Genomic DNA, 17,023 nt, shown 5'->3' with positions numbered 1-17,023 from the left:
AAAGTGAATTTATGTAACTTAGTAATGTGCATAATTTACCATAACACATTTGAGTATTTACAACATGCGTAGCTCACTTCAGCGAACATTAATAGACTCACCGATTGAAAACCATTTCATTTCAAAACCATTTCATTTCTTTATTTGAAATTTAGAACAAAACAAGCGAACATCACCAAGGGTAGAAGTGATACACTGAAATGATTCATGGTTTTCATTATTACACATACAAAAAAGCAACTTGTTCACAAGCACTCGTTTCGGTAAATCCAGGAAATCCACTGGACGCAAACACATTCATGCGTTGCTCCTTTTTGAATGCAACTTTGCAGAGACGTCAGTAAAGTGCGTAAGAACGGCTGTGAGGTTCTGGCCTCTTTGGGTCTAAATGCTGAAAGGCATATCGTGGCAAACGAGACACGTTTTGAAGCTGGTCATCCTGGTGTCTTGATGTAAAGGGCAGGGATGAATCCTAAAAATATGATTAAAAGTGATTTAAAGTTAGCAAAAATATTGAGCTGACACAGACAAAGCCATGTTATTCTTAATCCTTGTAGTTTTTTGCACTCTAACATGCATATGCAAATGTGATATTTTAAGATTCATAGGAACAAACATTACAGATTTGACGCAAAAAATTCCCAATGATTTTAGTCAAATGTAAAAAACAAATGCAAAAACATTTTTAGTCATTGGCCATTCAAAGGAAAACAGTCAGATCTCTAAATACGGTGAGATGTTTTTTTTTTCTTTCAGGATTTCCCAGGAAACTACATTAGATATCATCATCTCTGTCTGTTAACAGACTGTAAAGCACACATTTACATTTAGTCATTTAGCAGACGCTTTTATCCAAAGCGACTTACAACAAGTAAACTTGATATGCATTAACTGATTTGCATGATACATGATGAATATAAAACAGCTGTTGCCATTAAAGCAGTTGCATTATGAAACAGACATTAACAGTTAGATAAAACACATATGATCAACACTACTGTTCATATAAAGTGATATTGAAATGCCATTAATAATTAACAACTATTAATATGTAGTATCTGCAATGGTCTCTTAACACCTGGACTGTGCTCTCTATAATGTCTCACCAGTTTATGGTCAAGCCAGGATGAGGATGAGCCTCTCGAGGCCGCATGTTTGGCCATTGAGCCCCGCAGATCCAGACTGCTCATCTGAGAGCCAGAGCTCAGGGTGGGGTTGGACCACCCGGACAAACAGTGCTGGAAAATTCATATGTGCATGAGAATAAATAGTTAGCAGAGGTTCATAAGCATCATAATGATGTGTCATTGTGATACAAAAATGATCAATCATGATGTGAATCATCCATTAATAAAGCTGACAGGCACATCTCAAAAGCCAAATATTAATCATACAATAGCTTTGGTTGATACCTGTAAAAATGTTTTGAAACTTTATTTTTTTAAATGTTTTTGAAAGAAGTCTTTTATCTTCACCAAGGCTGCAATTATTTAAACAAAAACACAGAATATTACTATATTAATTAAGAGAACTGTTTTCTATTTTAATAGATTTAAAAATGTAATTTATTCCTGTGATCAAAGACGAATTTATCATCATTCCTCCAGCCTTCAGTCACATGATCCTTCAGAAATCACTCTAATATGACGATTTTAAGTTTTATTTACGGCTTCTCATTTTTGTGGAAACAATGATTCTGTTTAAACATTTGTGGTAAGTAAGATAAAAAAAAAACACAAAATTATACTTTACTTTTATTCCTGTCAATTAATTTAATTGATCAAAAAGACAGTGAAGACATCTATGTCTTCATAGAAGACATGAATGAATTGCTTACGGTAAATACATTAATAAATGCTATTCACTGAACTTTCTATTCATCAAAGAATCCTGAAAAAACATGTGCACATTGATAATAATCAGAAATGTTTCCCTGAATCACTGTCAGCATTTAAAAGACAACTAAAAACTTGTCTCTTCCGTGAGCACTTAACATGATAATAATAATAAAAAAAAACCTTTTCTTTTAAATCCTTGCTTATCTGGCTTATACTACGCCTAAGCTTTGTATTTTGAGCACTTGCGTTGTTTTTGCCTCTTTGCGACGACTTGCTTGGTTTAGTCCTCAGTCGCTTTGGATAAAAGCGTCTGCTAAATGACTAAATGTAAATGTAATGTTTCTTGAGCATTTTCTTTGTAACGTGTTCAAACTTTTGACAGGTACCGTGTATATATATATATATATATATGTGTGTGTGTGTGTTGATTTCCCAAAATGAAACTCACCGAGGGCAAACTCAGACTGTCAGAGGAATCAAAACTGCAGCGGCGATGGGCTTTGTATTGGTGAGCTGGCAGCAGAGTTGAGCGAGGAATACTGACCCTGAAACAAACAGAGACAGTCAGATACTGATGCTCATTCACAGAGTAATATGAATCAAGTCTTCGAAACGGCAATTTTTATGAGCTATAATGTCTAATGCACATTCATTTCTGTCTACAATTGTTTTTTTGTTTTGTTTTTTATGGTATAAATATTATTTCCAAACCACTTCAAGATTTGTTACCACAACATTTGTTCTTTTGTCAAATCAACTTAAATAATTTATTTAGTTCAGATAACTTATTATTTTGAGTTTCTGATGATTAAATTAATCTCCTTCATTGTATTAACTCACTTTTTCCAGTTCAACCAACTTAAAATTTTAAGGCAACCAGGTTACTTACTTTTTCAAGTTAAACCAACAATATTTTTTTACAGTCTAAAGAAAATGGCATTTTTCTATTTCATAATGTTCAGACATCTTAATTTGTTATTGCCCTTTAAAAACAATTTAACTAAACAACTATCTAAACTATTTTAGATTTTTGTATGAAACACTACAGTTCAAAAGTTCTCTTTTTAAAAGAAGTCTCTTATTCGATACAAAATACAGTAAAAACAGTAATATTGTGAAATATTATAATCAATTAAAAGAAATATTTTCAATTTGAATAACTTTTCAAATGTAATTTATTCCGGTGCTGAATTTTCAGCATCATTACTTGATGCTTCAGGAAATCATCTTTGCTGCTCAAGAAACATTTACTATTATTATCAATATTGTAACTTTTGTAACATCATAAATGTCTGTAGTCACTTTGATCAGTTTTATGCATCCTTCCTGAATTAAGTATTAGCTTAAAAAAAAAATCAAGTATTAGCTTAAAAATTAATACGTTTTGAAAAGACAATTATTATTCTGACAATTGAGCAAATTCATTTTTACCTATTTGTAAAACGTGATCTGTGTAATCAATTGCAATCAACTTGTGGTTAATTACCAAGATACACATGCATGCATGCATGCAAAATAACATCATCCCTTATCGGGAGATTTAATAAAACGTAAGACTTATCTGATCCAAACCTGTATGAATAATTATCAATCATGAATTATTAATTATGATATGCAAATCCCCCAAATTCTCAGATAGACCCCCAGTCTCTACAATATTGATATTGAATTCTTTTGTAACATCATAAATGTCTGTAGTCACTTTGATCAGTTTAATGCATCCTTGCTGAATTAAGTATTAGCTTAAAAAAAAATCTGACCCCATACTTAGTGTTAAAAAGACATTGCATAAACACTTTGCTGTGTTCACCTGATTAAAGCAGGCTCTGTTTCAGTGTGAGGGTGTTCAGATTTGGGCATCTTGCACACTGGACAGGCGGCCCGTGCGTCCAGCGGATCCGCAAACAGTCGGCTGTTTATCCTGTAGCAGAACGTGCCTGTGGACCGAAGGCCGAATGAAAACGAACACTTCAATTTTCTAGTACCTTCATGACGTGCAAAAGGGATGTTGTGAAACACTAATCAGCAGATCTCTTACACTGATGTGTGTCTGCAGGCGTCTGCGGCTCCTCGCCATCAAATGTGGAAGACACAAGATCAGCAACAGATGGAAGCCTGTGAGAAAGAACAGCATTTGCATAATCAAAACAACTTTTGACAAGGAAGACTTGAGATGTCTCCGAATTATGGCCACGTGTTATAGTGATTTTACCATGGTTAGGTGGTTTTACACATCTAACCTTCATTGGATTATGCAATAACTCGTTATTTATCACGGTTTCATCGTATTACAGTTTTACAGATAAAGACCGACCCTGATAACAAGTCGTTGATGCACTCATCTCGGTTGACCTGACGGAAGCTGCGGAGCTCGCTGAAGAACTGCTCAGAGCGATCGGCAAGAGAGCTCTCGGCGTCCAGGAGGCCTACAAACAAATCAAACCAAGCGGTTTACTGGTTTTCAAACAGCACCTGCACCGGAAAACTGTAATTATTCAAAGAACTTACCTGCTATCCAATCATAGCCTAGTAAAGGCTGTATGTGTCTCTCTGATACAGTCTCCAGTCCAGCAGTCGTTGCGCTGTCAGTCTCACTCTGCAGTCCCAAGGAAAAATACACAATACACATCTGGTACTCTTGAAATGAAAACACTCGGTCACACATGGGGATTTTTCTTTGTAGGTGCTTTTTTCACTTCTTTGTAAATCTTTATAAACCATCAGATCTCCATTAGATTAAGTAACCTGTTTTTCCCTTTTTACCGTGCACTATTCAGTTTGAAATTCTCGATGCTGAAGGACACACACCTGGTGACTATCCGCTGTGAGGGGTGCAGATTTGGGCAGCTTCAGCCTCACAGATCGGCTCTGTCCCATCCAGCGACTGTTGCCTGTGTCCAACAGTAGTGTGCTGTACGTGCTCCTCTCTGAGCTTTGCTTGTGTTTTGGTTTATGTTGGTCCGGCGTGGGGTCTTCGTGATGTTCAGAAAGTTGTTCATCTGAAGATACAAAGACATTTTATCAGCAAAATGTGATAACACACACAGACACATACATACACACACATATATATATATATATATATATATATATATATAGAGAGAGAGAGAGAGTACTCATTATGCTCTATTTGCTCATCAAGGCAGCATTTATGATCAAAAATAAAGAAAAAACTGTAATAATGATCGATTTTTTTCTATGATTTCTTAAATTTCTATCTATAACTATATGACAGGAACCAAAAGACATTCAGGGCCTTTTAAACAAGATTAAATATACACGAACATGACGTCTATTAAAGACTAAAGGTAACGTAAGCAAATTATTTAAATATACTATTTACAGATAAGTTACCCATACACTTTACAAGGAGCCCATAAGTTGTAAACAACACCTCACACATCTTAAAAGAGACCATCGTTATTAATCTGGATAAGAAGTTTAATGTTCTGACCGGATATTTTGACGGTTTTCTGTGAAGAAAAAGATGATGAAGCTCGCGCCGCACGCGCTCCGTTTCTCTCCGTTAAAGGCGCTCGACGCGGGACAATCTCGACGTTAAACGCTTCGTCCACCGAGCGGTGACTTTGGTCTTCCTCGTCCGGCCATGAGAGAGTCAGTTTATGGAGTTTTTCGGTCTGTTTCTTCAGTTTCTTCAGTAAATCTTTGTTCTGCTTTCGTAAACCGTCTATCTGCTCGAGCGCGGCCATTGCGTCGCCATAGCAACGAGTTAAAAACCTCCAGCGTGCGATTGAGTCAGATGTGGAACAGATTAAACACACTACATCGGGTACATTTACCTCTTTGGAAAAGAAATTCTAGTTTATCAAACCATGTTGTGTGACTGTGAAATATGCTACAATAAAAATAGATTCTAAACTTCCGCCACAAGCGTAAACCGGTCAAACTCAAACAGTGCACGGAGAACAGTGATTGGCTCCGGACATTTCCCATAATGCATCTCTGTGTGACCAGTGGGCTTATTTAAAGGGACAACAATATCTATCTATCTATCTATCTATCTATCTATCTATCTATCTATCTATCTATCTATCTATCTATCTATCTATCTATCTATCTATCTATCTATCTATCTATCTATCTATCTATCTATCTATCTATCTATCTATCTGTCTGTCTGTCTGTCTATCTGTCTGTCTGTCTGTCTGTCTATCTATCTATCTATCTATCTATCTATCTATCTATCTATCTGTCTATCGTTTATTTATTTAAGAAATGCACAACAGTAAAATGTGAAAAATTACATTTTATTTTGTAAGAGCCACAGAAAAAAAACCCCAGAAGAAATACAAAAGTAGGGCTAAATACATTCAACTCTCTTTATTCTTTTTATTGAGTTTCTATTATTCATTTTTTTGGGGAAATGTCAGCATCTGCCAGTATGATTTTATGAGATCAATTTAAATAAATCCTCGTTCACCACAATCAAAAGAAAATTAGAGGCTTCAAGCCTACAGCACTGGCAATACACTCATTTTTGCATTTGTTTGAAATCTCTCTCATTCATATTTATTTGTGCGTCCGTTTATTGTTCTTGTGTTTTGATTCTTAAGTGTTAGTGTTGTCCAGACATAATGTCAGTGATCAAAGCACAGCATGTGAGGACAGTAATGATATGGGTGCAGTGCAGGCTAGTGTAGGCGCAGTAGCTCTCCATATTCAGAGCACGTTTCTAATGTGTCCAGGCAAGTGCAATGTCATTAGACTGACCACTGCACTGTTGTGTTGCATCCCATTAACTTTAAACGGTGCTGGTCGAGGAGTCAGGTCACCTCTAACCGTCCCTATAATTTCTCGCTTCACAGTTTGTGCTGTGGACAATTAATGCATGCTGCTTGAATACTTCATAGCTCATTAATGAGGGATCATTTATCACGGCTACTGGGAGAAAAACAAACATGATGTGCATGGGCAAGATGTAAATAGTGGAATAATTCAAAATAGGTTGTAGTCACAAACATAAGAAAACATATCAGTTAAACTAATTATATTCACAATCTAATGTGATTGTGAATTATTTGCATGTGTATCAGGGAGATATTCCAACAGAGGGCAGTATTTGGCAAATTAGACAACATGCGAATGCCTGAATTTCTGTAGGCCTCTATTATGTACGTATATAAGACGGGCTGAAATCTTAACTGGTTTAGAATGCATGCTCGAATATTAAATATGAATTTCAAGACATAACAGAAGATTTAGCATGAAAATGTGAACTCGTGTCGTGAGAGTGAAAAAGTCGAGTCAACCCGATAAGATCAGCAGGTGTAGAGCAGGTATCCTGATATTGAACAGGCTGTGAATGCACTGATAAAAGAGCACTTCGGGTCGATTGTTTCTGCAATGTGCCAGATAGATGCTGGATGTTATTAAGATAAGACGGATTAGTCTGGTAGATGAAGACTCCAGCCGAGTGCTGATGAATCTAGCACATGCAGGGCAACAAGGTCTAACGGTTTGGCATTATCAAAATCACTTCACTGCAGTATAAAACAACAGTAAAGTGGCTGTAATGATGCTAAAGAAAAATCCACAACATCCATTTTCCGAAGAGGGGTCAACCTCTACACGAGGGAATTCATGCACTTCCTCGCATTGCCTTGGAAACATGGGCAGTAATAACAGGTTAGCGGACGCCTAAAGTACAGCATAATTATTTTGTTGTGCATGTGATTAAAAGTGCTACTGCAAGGCACTTTTGGGAAGTGCAGCTTAGCGGTTCAAGATCCTGGCTAATAACCCGAGTGTTGTGGGTTGAGACCCTGAGAACTTGAGCAAAGCACTTCGTTGTACTAGGAGAATTGGAGTCACTTTGGATCAGTCTGGTTAACGGCAAAACCCTTCTGAGATACATTTCCTGTGGTCACTTTTAGAAAAAAAAAAGGTTCTATATTAAACCCTATCTATGGTTCTCGGCTCAGAACATTTATGCCAAAAAGGTTCTATATAGAAGCCTATGGTTCTCGGCTCAGAACATTTATGCTAAAAAGGTTCTATATAGAACCCTATGGTTCTCGGCTCAGAACATTTATGCCAAAAAGGTTCTATATTAAACCCTATGGTTCTCGGCTCAGAACATTTATGCCAAAAAGGTTCTATATAGAACCCTATGGTTCTCGAATCAGAACATTAATGCCAAAAAGGTTCTATATAGAACCCTATGGTTCTCGGCTCAGAACATTTATGCCAAAAAGGTTCTATATAGAACCCTATGGTTCTCGAATCAGAACATTAATGCCAAAAAGGTTCTATATAGAACCCTATGGTTTTCGAATCAGAACATTTATGCCAAAAAGGTTCTATATAGATTAGAACCCTATGTTTCTTGACTCTGAACATTTATGCCAAAAAGGTTCTATATATAACCCTATGTTTCTTGACTCTGAAAATTTATGCCAAAAGGTTCTATATAGAACCCTATGTTTCTTGACTCTGAACATTTATGCCAAAAAAGAACCCTATGGTTCTCGATTCAGAACATTTATGCCAAAAAGGTTCTATACAGAACCCTATGGTTCTCAATTCAGAACATTTATGCCAAAAAGGTTCTATATAGAACCCTATGGTTCTCGATTCAGAACATTTATGCCAAACAGGTTCTATATTAAACCCTATGGGTCTCGATTCAGAACATTTATGCCAAAAAGGTTCTATATTAATCCCTATGTTTCTTGACTCTGAACATTTATGGCAAAAAGGTTCTATATAGAACCCTATGGTGCTCGATTCAGAACATTTATGCCAAAAAGGTTCTATATAGAACCCTATGTTTCTCGACTCCGGACATTTATGCCAAAAAGATTCTATATAGAACCCTATGGTTCTCGATTCAGAACATTTATGCCAAAAAGGTTCTATATTAAACCCTATGGTTCTCGGCTCAGAACATTTATGCCAAAAAGGTTCTATATAGAACTCTATGGTTCTCGATTCAGAACATTTATGCCAAAAAGGTTCTATATAGAACCCTATGGTTCTCGATTCAGAACATTTATGTCAAAAACGTTCTATATAGAACCCTATGGTTCTCGAAAAGGTTCTATAAAAAAACCGTGAGCCCTGAATTTAGAAAAAAAACGATTCGTGGCCGTTGAGAATCGACCCAATTTAAGAAAAATATAATTAATCGAAAATCGATTTTTTTTGCCCAGAACTTGTAAAGCATAAAAATCACTATGAAAAGTCTCCATAATACGTGAAAACACAACATGTGTGTGTGTTGCTGCTCTGCTTGAGTTATGATGTTTAACACTTAGAATGATGTGGTTTATTAATAGTATTACAATGAAGCAGAATAAATCTGTCTGTATTTCACCAGACAACACCTGTTAAACAGAGGTATAGTCCAAATCTGGAAGAGCAGCGCAGGTTAATGTCCGCTGGCCTCTCATTATTCACAGCCCAGGTGGACTGAAGAGCGCAGCGCAGTCGGGAGCTGGCAGGAACTGACATCAGCTTGGCAGGGAAGTGAGCTTCACTCCCACCAGTGTCAGATTGAAATGGCATGATGCCCATACTCATTACCAGCCTGATTAACCACTGTAATTAGCTGATATTAGAGAAAGCCACAGCCACCGGTGGCGATGATCAGCACTGGTGCAGAACTGCCCAGCTGTCCATATCAGTTAGCCCATCATAACACAAGTCGAGGGATAAATGCTAGAGACCAGAATAGAAGGAGAACAACCTTTAGCTCACAATAGGGAACATGGGTGAATGGCTGCTAATTACGGTCGTCCATTAAAGATGATGAACGTCTGCAGGGTGATCCCTACTCAGGTTTACATGGATATAGAAACAAGATGAGTGTGTCTATGCTCAGCTCTGCAAATATATATATATATATAGCTTTCAAATGCATTCATTTTAGTGCTGCCTGCGAAAGTAAGCATATTACTTAAAGAGATACTTCAGGATTTAGCATTAAGCTTTGTATTAGTAGAAAACCTGTAGTATTTTCAAATTACCGTACTTTACACCCTCATATCCCCCTGAGACGGAGATTTATGTATTTTTTTGTCTGGAAAAAATCCTCCGATAACGATTTTTTGATGCATTTCATGATGGATTTTTCATTTAGCATTTCTAAATGAAACACATCCAATTGGGAAAAAAAATGTGGGAAGGGACTTGCGTGAGAAAATATTAAGAGCCCGACCGTTAAAGGATTTTGAAGGCCGATACCGATACAAATATTTTTGGGTTTTAAAATCCGATATTCCGATATATCGGCCGATATTTTATTTATTTATTTTTTTAAACTGGAGATGATTAGTCACAAATGTTGTCATGCTTATTTGAGTTCAGAGAACTGATGCGGATGTTCTCAGATGACCAACTCAACGAGTGTTGCCAACAGGAACGGTGTAGAGCGCCCTCTGGTGGACAAACTATACAACTCCAACACTCATGACATGGTTCAAGCGTGTTTCGTCCGTTTTTATTTTATTTTTGAAATATTCATTTATCGGCCATTATAACCGCCGATACCGATACTTTGGAAAATGCCTAATATCGGCCGATAATATCTGCCTGGCTCTAGAAAATAACACATCCGAATTGTGCAAATCTGAACACATAATAAAAAAAACATATTAATGAAAAGCAATAAGCATCGAATTATTCATTTTTGAACAATTCAAATCAACATGTCACAATAAACAAAAACTATTTTACATGCATTATTGTATTATTTAACAACCAGACTGTATTATTTAAAAGAACAAGCATTACTCAGAAAACCAAATATCATTGCAATAAATATTAGTTCATCAGCAGAAAGCTCATTTAAATAATGGACTTTTAACAAATATCAGCTAAGCTGCTCTTTTAAGATACGAGTTCCGCCTTAAGAGCTTAATTAAAAAGCTTTTAAAGCTTGTTTTTTTTCTCTGTTCCTAATCATTGAGACAGTGAAGTATTTACCTGAGCGAACTCAATCCCCGGTCTTACACAGCATGGCAAATAAATCTCTAATGACTGAATTTGTTCTCCCTGCACTGGTACACAATTAGACACGTTTTGCCAAGAAGAGCCGAGTCCTCGGTCTGCCTGCAGGTGCCTGAGCATTCAAATGACAAGCCATGAAGCCCGTAATAAGTGCAAGCAGACATCTGAGACCAAGAGCATTCATCTCTGCTTCGTGTCGCATTAGAGGCCGCAGGTTCACGATTCAGCTACAACTTCACATTAAAGCCTATATGCAGGAGAGGTTTTATTTTAATAAGAGGTTAGTGAGCTACAGAAGATTAAAGTGCAAAGGCGAACGACACTTCTTGGAAATGTACGTTTAATAAGCAAGCATGCATCTTGGTTCCAGGAAATCAGTGTACTGTCCAGCTTCTGAATGTCAACACTCAGGCAAATGCGGTTTAAATGGTGACAATCAAACTGGATTTGGACATTTTCCAGAGAAAATGTGAGTGCTGCGTGCTTGTAAAACTCATCAGCATCAAGGATGTTATGGTTGCCGGGGTATTACTATGTGGTTGCTAGGGTGCAACATATTAGTTTGTTATATTATTATATATAGTGTCATAGCACAAATGATTCAGGACGAGTTATGCAATGAAGTTTATTACAAGGGTTAGTGATTCGAACAAACATAAAAACACATAACTTGTCTAAATGAATGTTATATCAAACCTTTTGCCTGTAATTATGCACATTATGTTATTTTAAAAACAAACCGTGTGTGTGTTCGTACATTTGTATAACCTTTTTTGGCTGCATTCAATTATGTTTTGATCAATACATGCATGCATGATGTTATTTGAACTATTTGCACTTGACGTATTATACTACACTACAAATTTATGTTCAAATGAGCCAGTTTTTTTTTACATGACCACATGCATTTCCGTATTAGGTGATAGTATATGCACAAAATCCCCCAATTAACATAACAAATCAATGCGACTTACTATGATGGCTTGAGTTAAGATAAAGAATTGCTTGCTGGGGGTGAGCGACACGAATGCTGAAGACGTCCATCTTTTGTGCGAGCAGCTCTTGGCAGATTCATGAGCCTTGGTCATGGTGTGGCGACCTGCCCTCCATCACACACTCGTTCCAATCCTGATGTTCCCTTCAGGAGATTTACAGCTCGAATTGAACTCATCAGACAAGCTGCAAAACAAGGAGACGGCGAGAGGCCATCAGTCAAAGTACACCCTGTAATCACAACTTAACTTTTTGTTCGGCCAATTAGTTTGTGAATTGCTTAGAATTATAGCTTTGGTCTTAAAGGGATACTTCAGGATTTAGCATTAAGCTTTGTATTAGTAGAAAACCTGTAGTATTTTCGAATTACCGTGCTCTCCACCCTCACCCCCCCTGAGACGAGAGATTTATGTATTTTTTTGTCAGAAAACCGTCAAAATCCTCAGATGACGCAATTATTCAATGATTTTTTTGTCTGCAGTCAGTAGCTCGCAGGCTCTTGTTCTGTGGAGAAAGCTGAGTAGTCGGGGTTACCGTCCTCTTTTTCCAGGTGTTCTGCCGATTTTTGCTGCCTTGTCGAAAAATGCTACCGTAGCGCGAATTGATCACAGAATGCCGATTAAAGTCGTATGAAATACAATTATAATACAATTCTAAGTTATGAGTAGCAACTGTATACTGTAGACTACTGTTTTTATTTTTAAAAAGTAAAAATTATCATAAAATATTCATCTTTGACTTGTCAAAGTACACCTTTCCTCATAGTAACTGAAACTTTCAGTTATTGTTTGTCAGCTGGCTGACCGTACAAATATTTATATGATAGTAAGCATTTTTTAAAGGAAAATATACCTTTTGTAAAAAAAAAAAATAAAATAAAAAAAAAACGGAGTCTGCACATGCGCATAACTGGTAAGTAGCAAATCTCGATGGGTAGCATGAATTGTCAGAACATGTACTTTGACAAGTCAAAGATGAATATTTTATGATAATTTTTACTTTTCACACCGTTTTAAAAATAAAAACAGTAGTCTACAGTAAACAGTAGCTACTCATAACTTAGAATTGTATTATAATTGTATTTCATACGACTTTAATCGGCATTCTGTGATCAATTCGCGCTACGGTAGCATTTTTCGACAAGGCAGCAAAAATTGGCAGAACACCTGGATTCAGCTTTAGCTTTCTGCGGTCGTCATTCATTGTTTACATGCACAGCTTTTCTTTCAATCTAACTGAATTCATTGCGATTGGTGAATCTGAATGTAGTGTTTACATGAACGCTAAACAAGTGATCGGTTGATGTGCGTTTTAACATTGCTAAAAAAAATTCGTCCCACTCGCCACAGTAAACATGATGAATGGCGACTGTAGAACGTAAAAGCCGAATCCCGGACATTTTGGGCGATCTCGAAACACATTTTCGGGCAGACTCATCACGGACACTCACTAGTAGCCTAGACTTGTTGTTTAACTACTGCGCTCTGTTACCGGTAGGTTTGTTGCTCCGAATTTATTTGTATTAATTAACCACTTGTAAACTTACACCTACTTACACCTTTTATAAATATATAGGATTTGCATTACATATTCATTATAGTTGAATCGAGAATCGAAATCGAATCGAGAGCTTGCGAATCGAAATAGAATTGAATTTGAACATCTGAATTGATACCCAGCCCAAAACTTTTTACATTTTCAAAAAACAACACCATTTAATATGATTTATTAGCGGTTTTCCTCACGAGGACGCAGAATTGGCCACACAAGGACAAGGATTTTGGATATTGCCATCTTGGGACATTATGTCCCCATAACATATAGGGTTTAACAGGCCACACACACAACGATTAATCGCGATTAATCGCATCCAAAATAAAAGTTTGTGTTTACATAATACATGTTTGTGTAGTGTGTGTATAATTAATTTGTATATATAAAAACCCACACATGCATGTATATATTTAAGAAATATGTGCATGTATATTTTATATATATTTATACACAACTAATATTATATATAAATTAGGGCTGTCAAAACGATTAATCGCGATCAATCGCATCAAAAATAAAAGTTTGTGTTTACATAATATATGTGGGTGTACAGTGTATAATTATTATATATATATATAAATACACACACATGCTTGTATATATTTAAGAAATATTTTCGTGTATATTCTGTATATAGATTTATATATAATTTATTTTATATATAAATATAAATATTTTATATATAAATAATATTTTTTCTTAAATATACATGCATGTGTGTTTTATATATATATATACAAAATAATTATACACAGTGCACCCACATATATTATGTAAACAGAAACTTTTATTTTGGATGCGATTAATCGCGATTAATCGTTTTGACAGCCCTAATATAAATATTTGATATATTAATAACACATTTTTCTTAAATATATACAACATGCATGCGTGAGTATTTATATATACAAATTAATTATACACACTACACAATAAACTTTTATTTTGGATGCGATTAATCGCGATTAATCGTTGCCCATCCCACCCTCCTCTGAAAGCCCCTCTTGATTTCTCCTAAAAACACCCATCATCAGGCACAAGCGTCTCTCGATCGCCCCTCCTCCTTTACATCCCTCCTTCTCTCTCTCCTCCTCTGCATTTTCCTCACTCACTCACACACTCAGTCAGTCAGAGGAACATCAGCTTCCCGACACCAGCTGTCGGACGCTGCTTCATTTCACCACACACCAGCTCTGGGTGCAAACTCAGAAGGGGTGTTTGTGAAATTGAAAGGCGTCCTAACAGGGCAAACACGGACTCCATCATCAGAGAGGTACGGACGCTTCACGTTCTCCGGCATGAGGGTGTTTTGTGTGGGAACTGGAGGGAATAGTTTTTCTGTACTTTACAGGTGGAGTTATGTGCGATGCGAACAGCTGTTTGTAAAAGGACTTTGCACATTGATTTTTATTGTGAGTTGTTATTGTAATGCAGATTCTTCTGGTTTTTCTTGACTAGATTGTTTGATCAGAGGCATTGCAGCAGGAGATACAGCTCTAAAGCCATCGTTCTCCTAACGCACACATGCAGATGAGCTGTACTTACAAGTGCTTTGCATGATAAATGCAAATTGCACGCATGCCAGTTAAAATTAAATGAGCGTGTGACTAGCTGTACTTCTTTTAAAACTCTTTTAAACAATTTATCACTGCTAAATGTACAGTTTTTATGACGTCTGATTGCAATCGACAGAAAAGCTAAACTTATATAAGGGCATTTTATTGATTTTATTGTTTGGGACTATACGCAATGTGTAATACTACAAATATATGGGAACACCATTAGTTGAACTAACATTAACTAACAACGAGGAATAGATTTGTTACAGCATTTATTCATATTTGTTATCGTTAAAAAAATCTTCATGTTAGTTCACAATGCATTAAATAACGTTTTTGCATAACGTATTAGTAAATGTTGAAATTAATATTAACTACGATGCTGTAGATGTATTGTGCATTCTTAGTTCATGATGAACTTTATTGTAAAGTGTTACCAAATATATATATATATATATTCAAAATACAAATAGTAGTGATATGATGTAGTGTAATGATGTAATGATATAGTGCGTACACACACACACTGTCAGGAGACATGCGTTTGTGTTTTTATCAAAATGGATTGTTAATCAAAAAGCACACGTCATTTTTTGCCTTGTGCAGCTGAGAGTTTTAAAACCAATGTGACTAAAAATGCAACACATTTCTATGAGAATGTTTTCTATAATTATTGTTTTGCCTTTAGACATCAAATGATTCCGGAAATTAAACATTTTGCCGGAAATTTATCAGCGCTTTTCTGAAATGAAGCAAAAACTCTTTTCTAAAACCACAGATTACATGCATGTCATGATGTGGTTGTAGACACAGAGGAAGGTTCATATTTACCCTTGTTTGGATCAAGCTATCATTAAAAATTAATCACAACAAAGCTGTTGCTCTTTCTGACTGCATTAATATTACAATAACATCAACTACATTAACTTTTATCAGCTACATTAACTGTCTCATGCTTTGCTTGCCTAATGTGTTTAAGTCAATTTACTTTCTTAAAGGGATAGTACACTTTGAAATAAATGTTTGATATGTTTTAGCTTACCTCAAGGGCATCCAAGATGTAGCCCTTTGTAGTTTACATTTTGATATTTTTAGGTCGAACCGTTCAGTCATATAATGGAGGTCTATGGTCACCACCTCAAAGAGCAGCACAGAGAAGTCCAAATTAAACATGATTTAATGACTCGTAAAGGTAAGTACACATTGATGGCCTAAGACACGAAACGAGCGGTTTGTGTGAGAAAACGAACAGGATTTATATCGTTTTTACCTCTTGTAATCACAGCCACGTCCATCTGATCTGAGGGCGCGGGCGCTTTGTGGCTGTTCGTTTTCTCACACAAACCGCTCGTTTCGTGCCTTAGACCATCAATGTGTACTCATATTTACGAGTCATTAAATCATGTTTAATTTGGACTTCTCTGTGCATGCTCTTTGAGGTGGTGACCATAGACCTCCATTATATGACTGACAGTGACAGACATGAACGGTTTAACCTAAAAATATAAAAATTGAAACTACTGTGTAAACAAAGACACCTACATTTTGGATGCCTTTGAGGTAAGCTAAAACATACCAAAAAAAATATATTTTAAAGTGTACTATCCCTTTAAATATGCATTCTTGGTCCATTGCAGGTTATTCAAAAGAAAGAAAACCTCTAAACAAGCTCCACTCTTTGAAACCTGGTATTGTTGTAGTGCAATGACCTCTTTTCACAATCCAATCAATCGATGCATTAAATCATGCATTAAATCACCCGCCTCACTTTTTTGCACTGAATGTGTCGTTTCATTTAGGAATGATATCATATTATCAAAGTAAATGCATACTAATATATAGTCGTCTAATCGTCATAGAATTATTTATTTAGACTATTTTAAAAAGTCAAAGAGTGGAAAAACGAAACGGTGTATTTCTAGTCATGTGTATATCACGTGTAGTCCTAATTCTCTTATTCGGTGGGAGCTCGCGCATTAACCCGTTGTTTCTGTGGAGGTAAACGAGTCCCGCCGGATGCTCACCTGTGGCTCTCTGACGCACTCGGCCCTCTCTCTCTCTCTCACACACACACACACACACTCCAACCCTCTGTTCCACAGCGCCGAG

General features: G+C 36.4%; 1 protein-coding gene across 3 annotated transcripts; it reads right to left on the bottom strand.

The window, feature by feature from the left end:
- Positions 1 to 114: 114 nt before the first annotated feature.
- Positions 115 to 17,020, bottom strand: miip (migration and invasion inhibitory protein). Of its 3 annotated transcripts, XM_039673865.2 has the most exons (10): positions 16,939 to 17,020; positions 11,783 to 11,987; positions 4,647 to 4,837; positions 4,347 to 4,434; positions 4,153 to 4,264; positions 3,877 to 3,953; positions 3,649 to 3,775; positions 2,287 to 2,383; positions 1,107 to 1,238; positions 115 to 472 (listed from the first exon to the last, which is right to left on the bottom strand). In XM_039673865.2, exons 2-10 carry the CDS (start codon positions 11,850 to 11,852, stop codon positions 338 to 340), a joined length of 1,029 nt encoding a protein of 342 aa, XP_039529799.2. In that variant the 5' UTR covers positions 11,853 to 11,987; positions 16,939 to 17,020; the 3' UTR covers positions 115 to 337. The 3 variants fall into 3 exon arrangements, with proteins under 3 accessions (XP_039529799.2, XP_039529797.2, XP_088981447.1); XM_039673863.2 differs by lacking the exons at positions 11,783 to 11,987; positions 16,939 to 17,020 and adding an exon at positions 5,293 to 5,791; XM_089125321.1 differs by lacking the exons at positions 1,107 to 1,238; positions 11,783 to 11,987; positions 16,939 to 17,020 and adding an exon at positions 5,293 to 5,795.
- Between the last annotated feature and the right edge of the window lie 3 nt (positions 17,021 to 17,023).

This window comes from Pimephales promelas, chromosome 21, assembly GCF_988280905.1.
Source record: "Pimephales promelas chromosome 21, fPimPro1.hap1.1, whole genome shotgun sequence".
Lineage (NCBI taxonomy): Eukaryota > Metazoa > Chordata > Actinopteri > Cypriniformes > Leuciscidae > Pimephales > Pimephales promelas.
The sequence above is the reverse complement of the archived record's forward strand: the minus strand, read 5'-3'. Positions and strand labels throughout refer to the sequence as shown.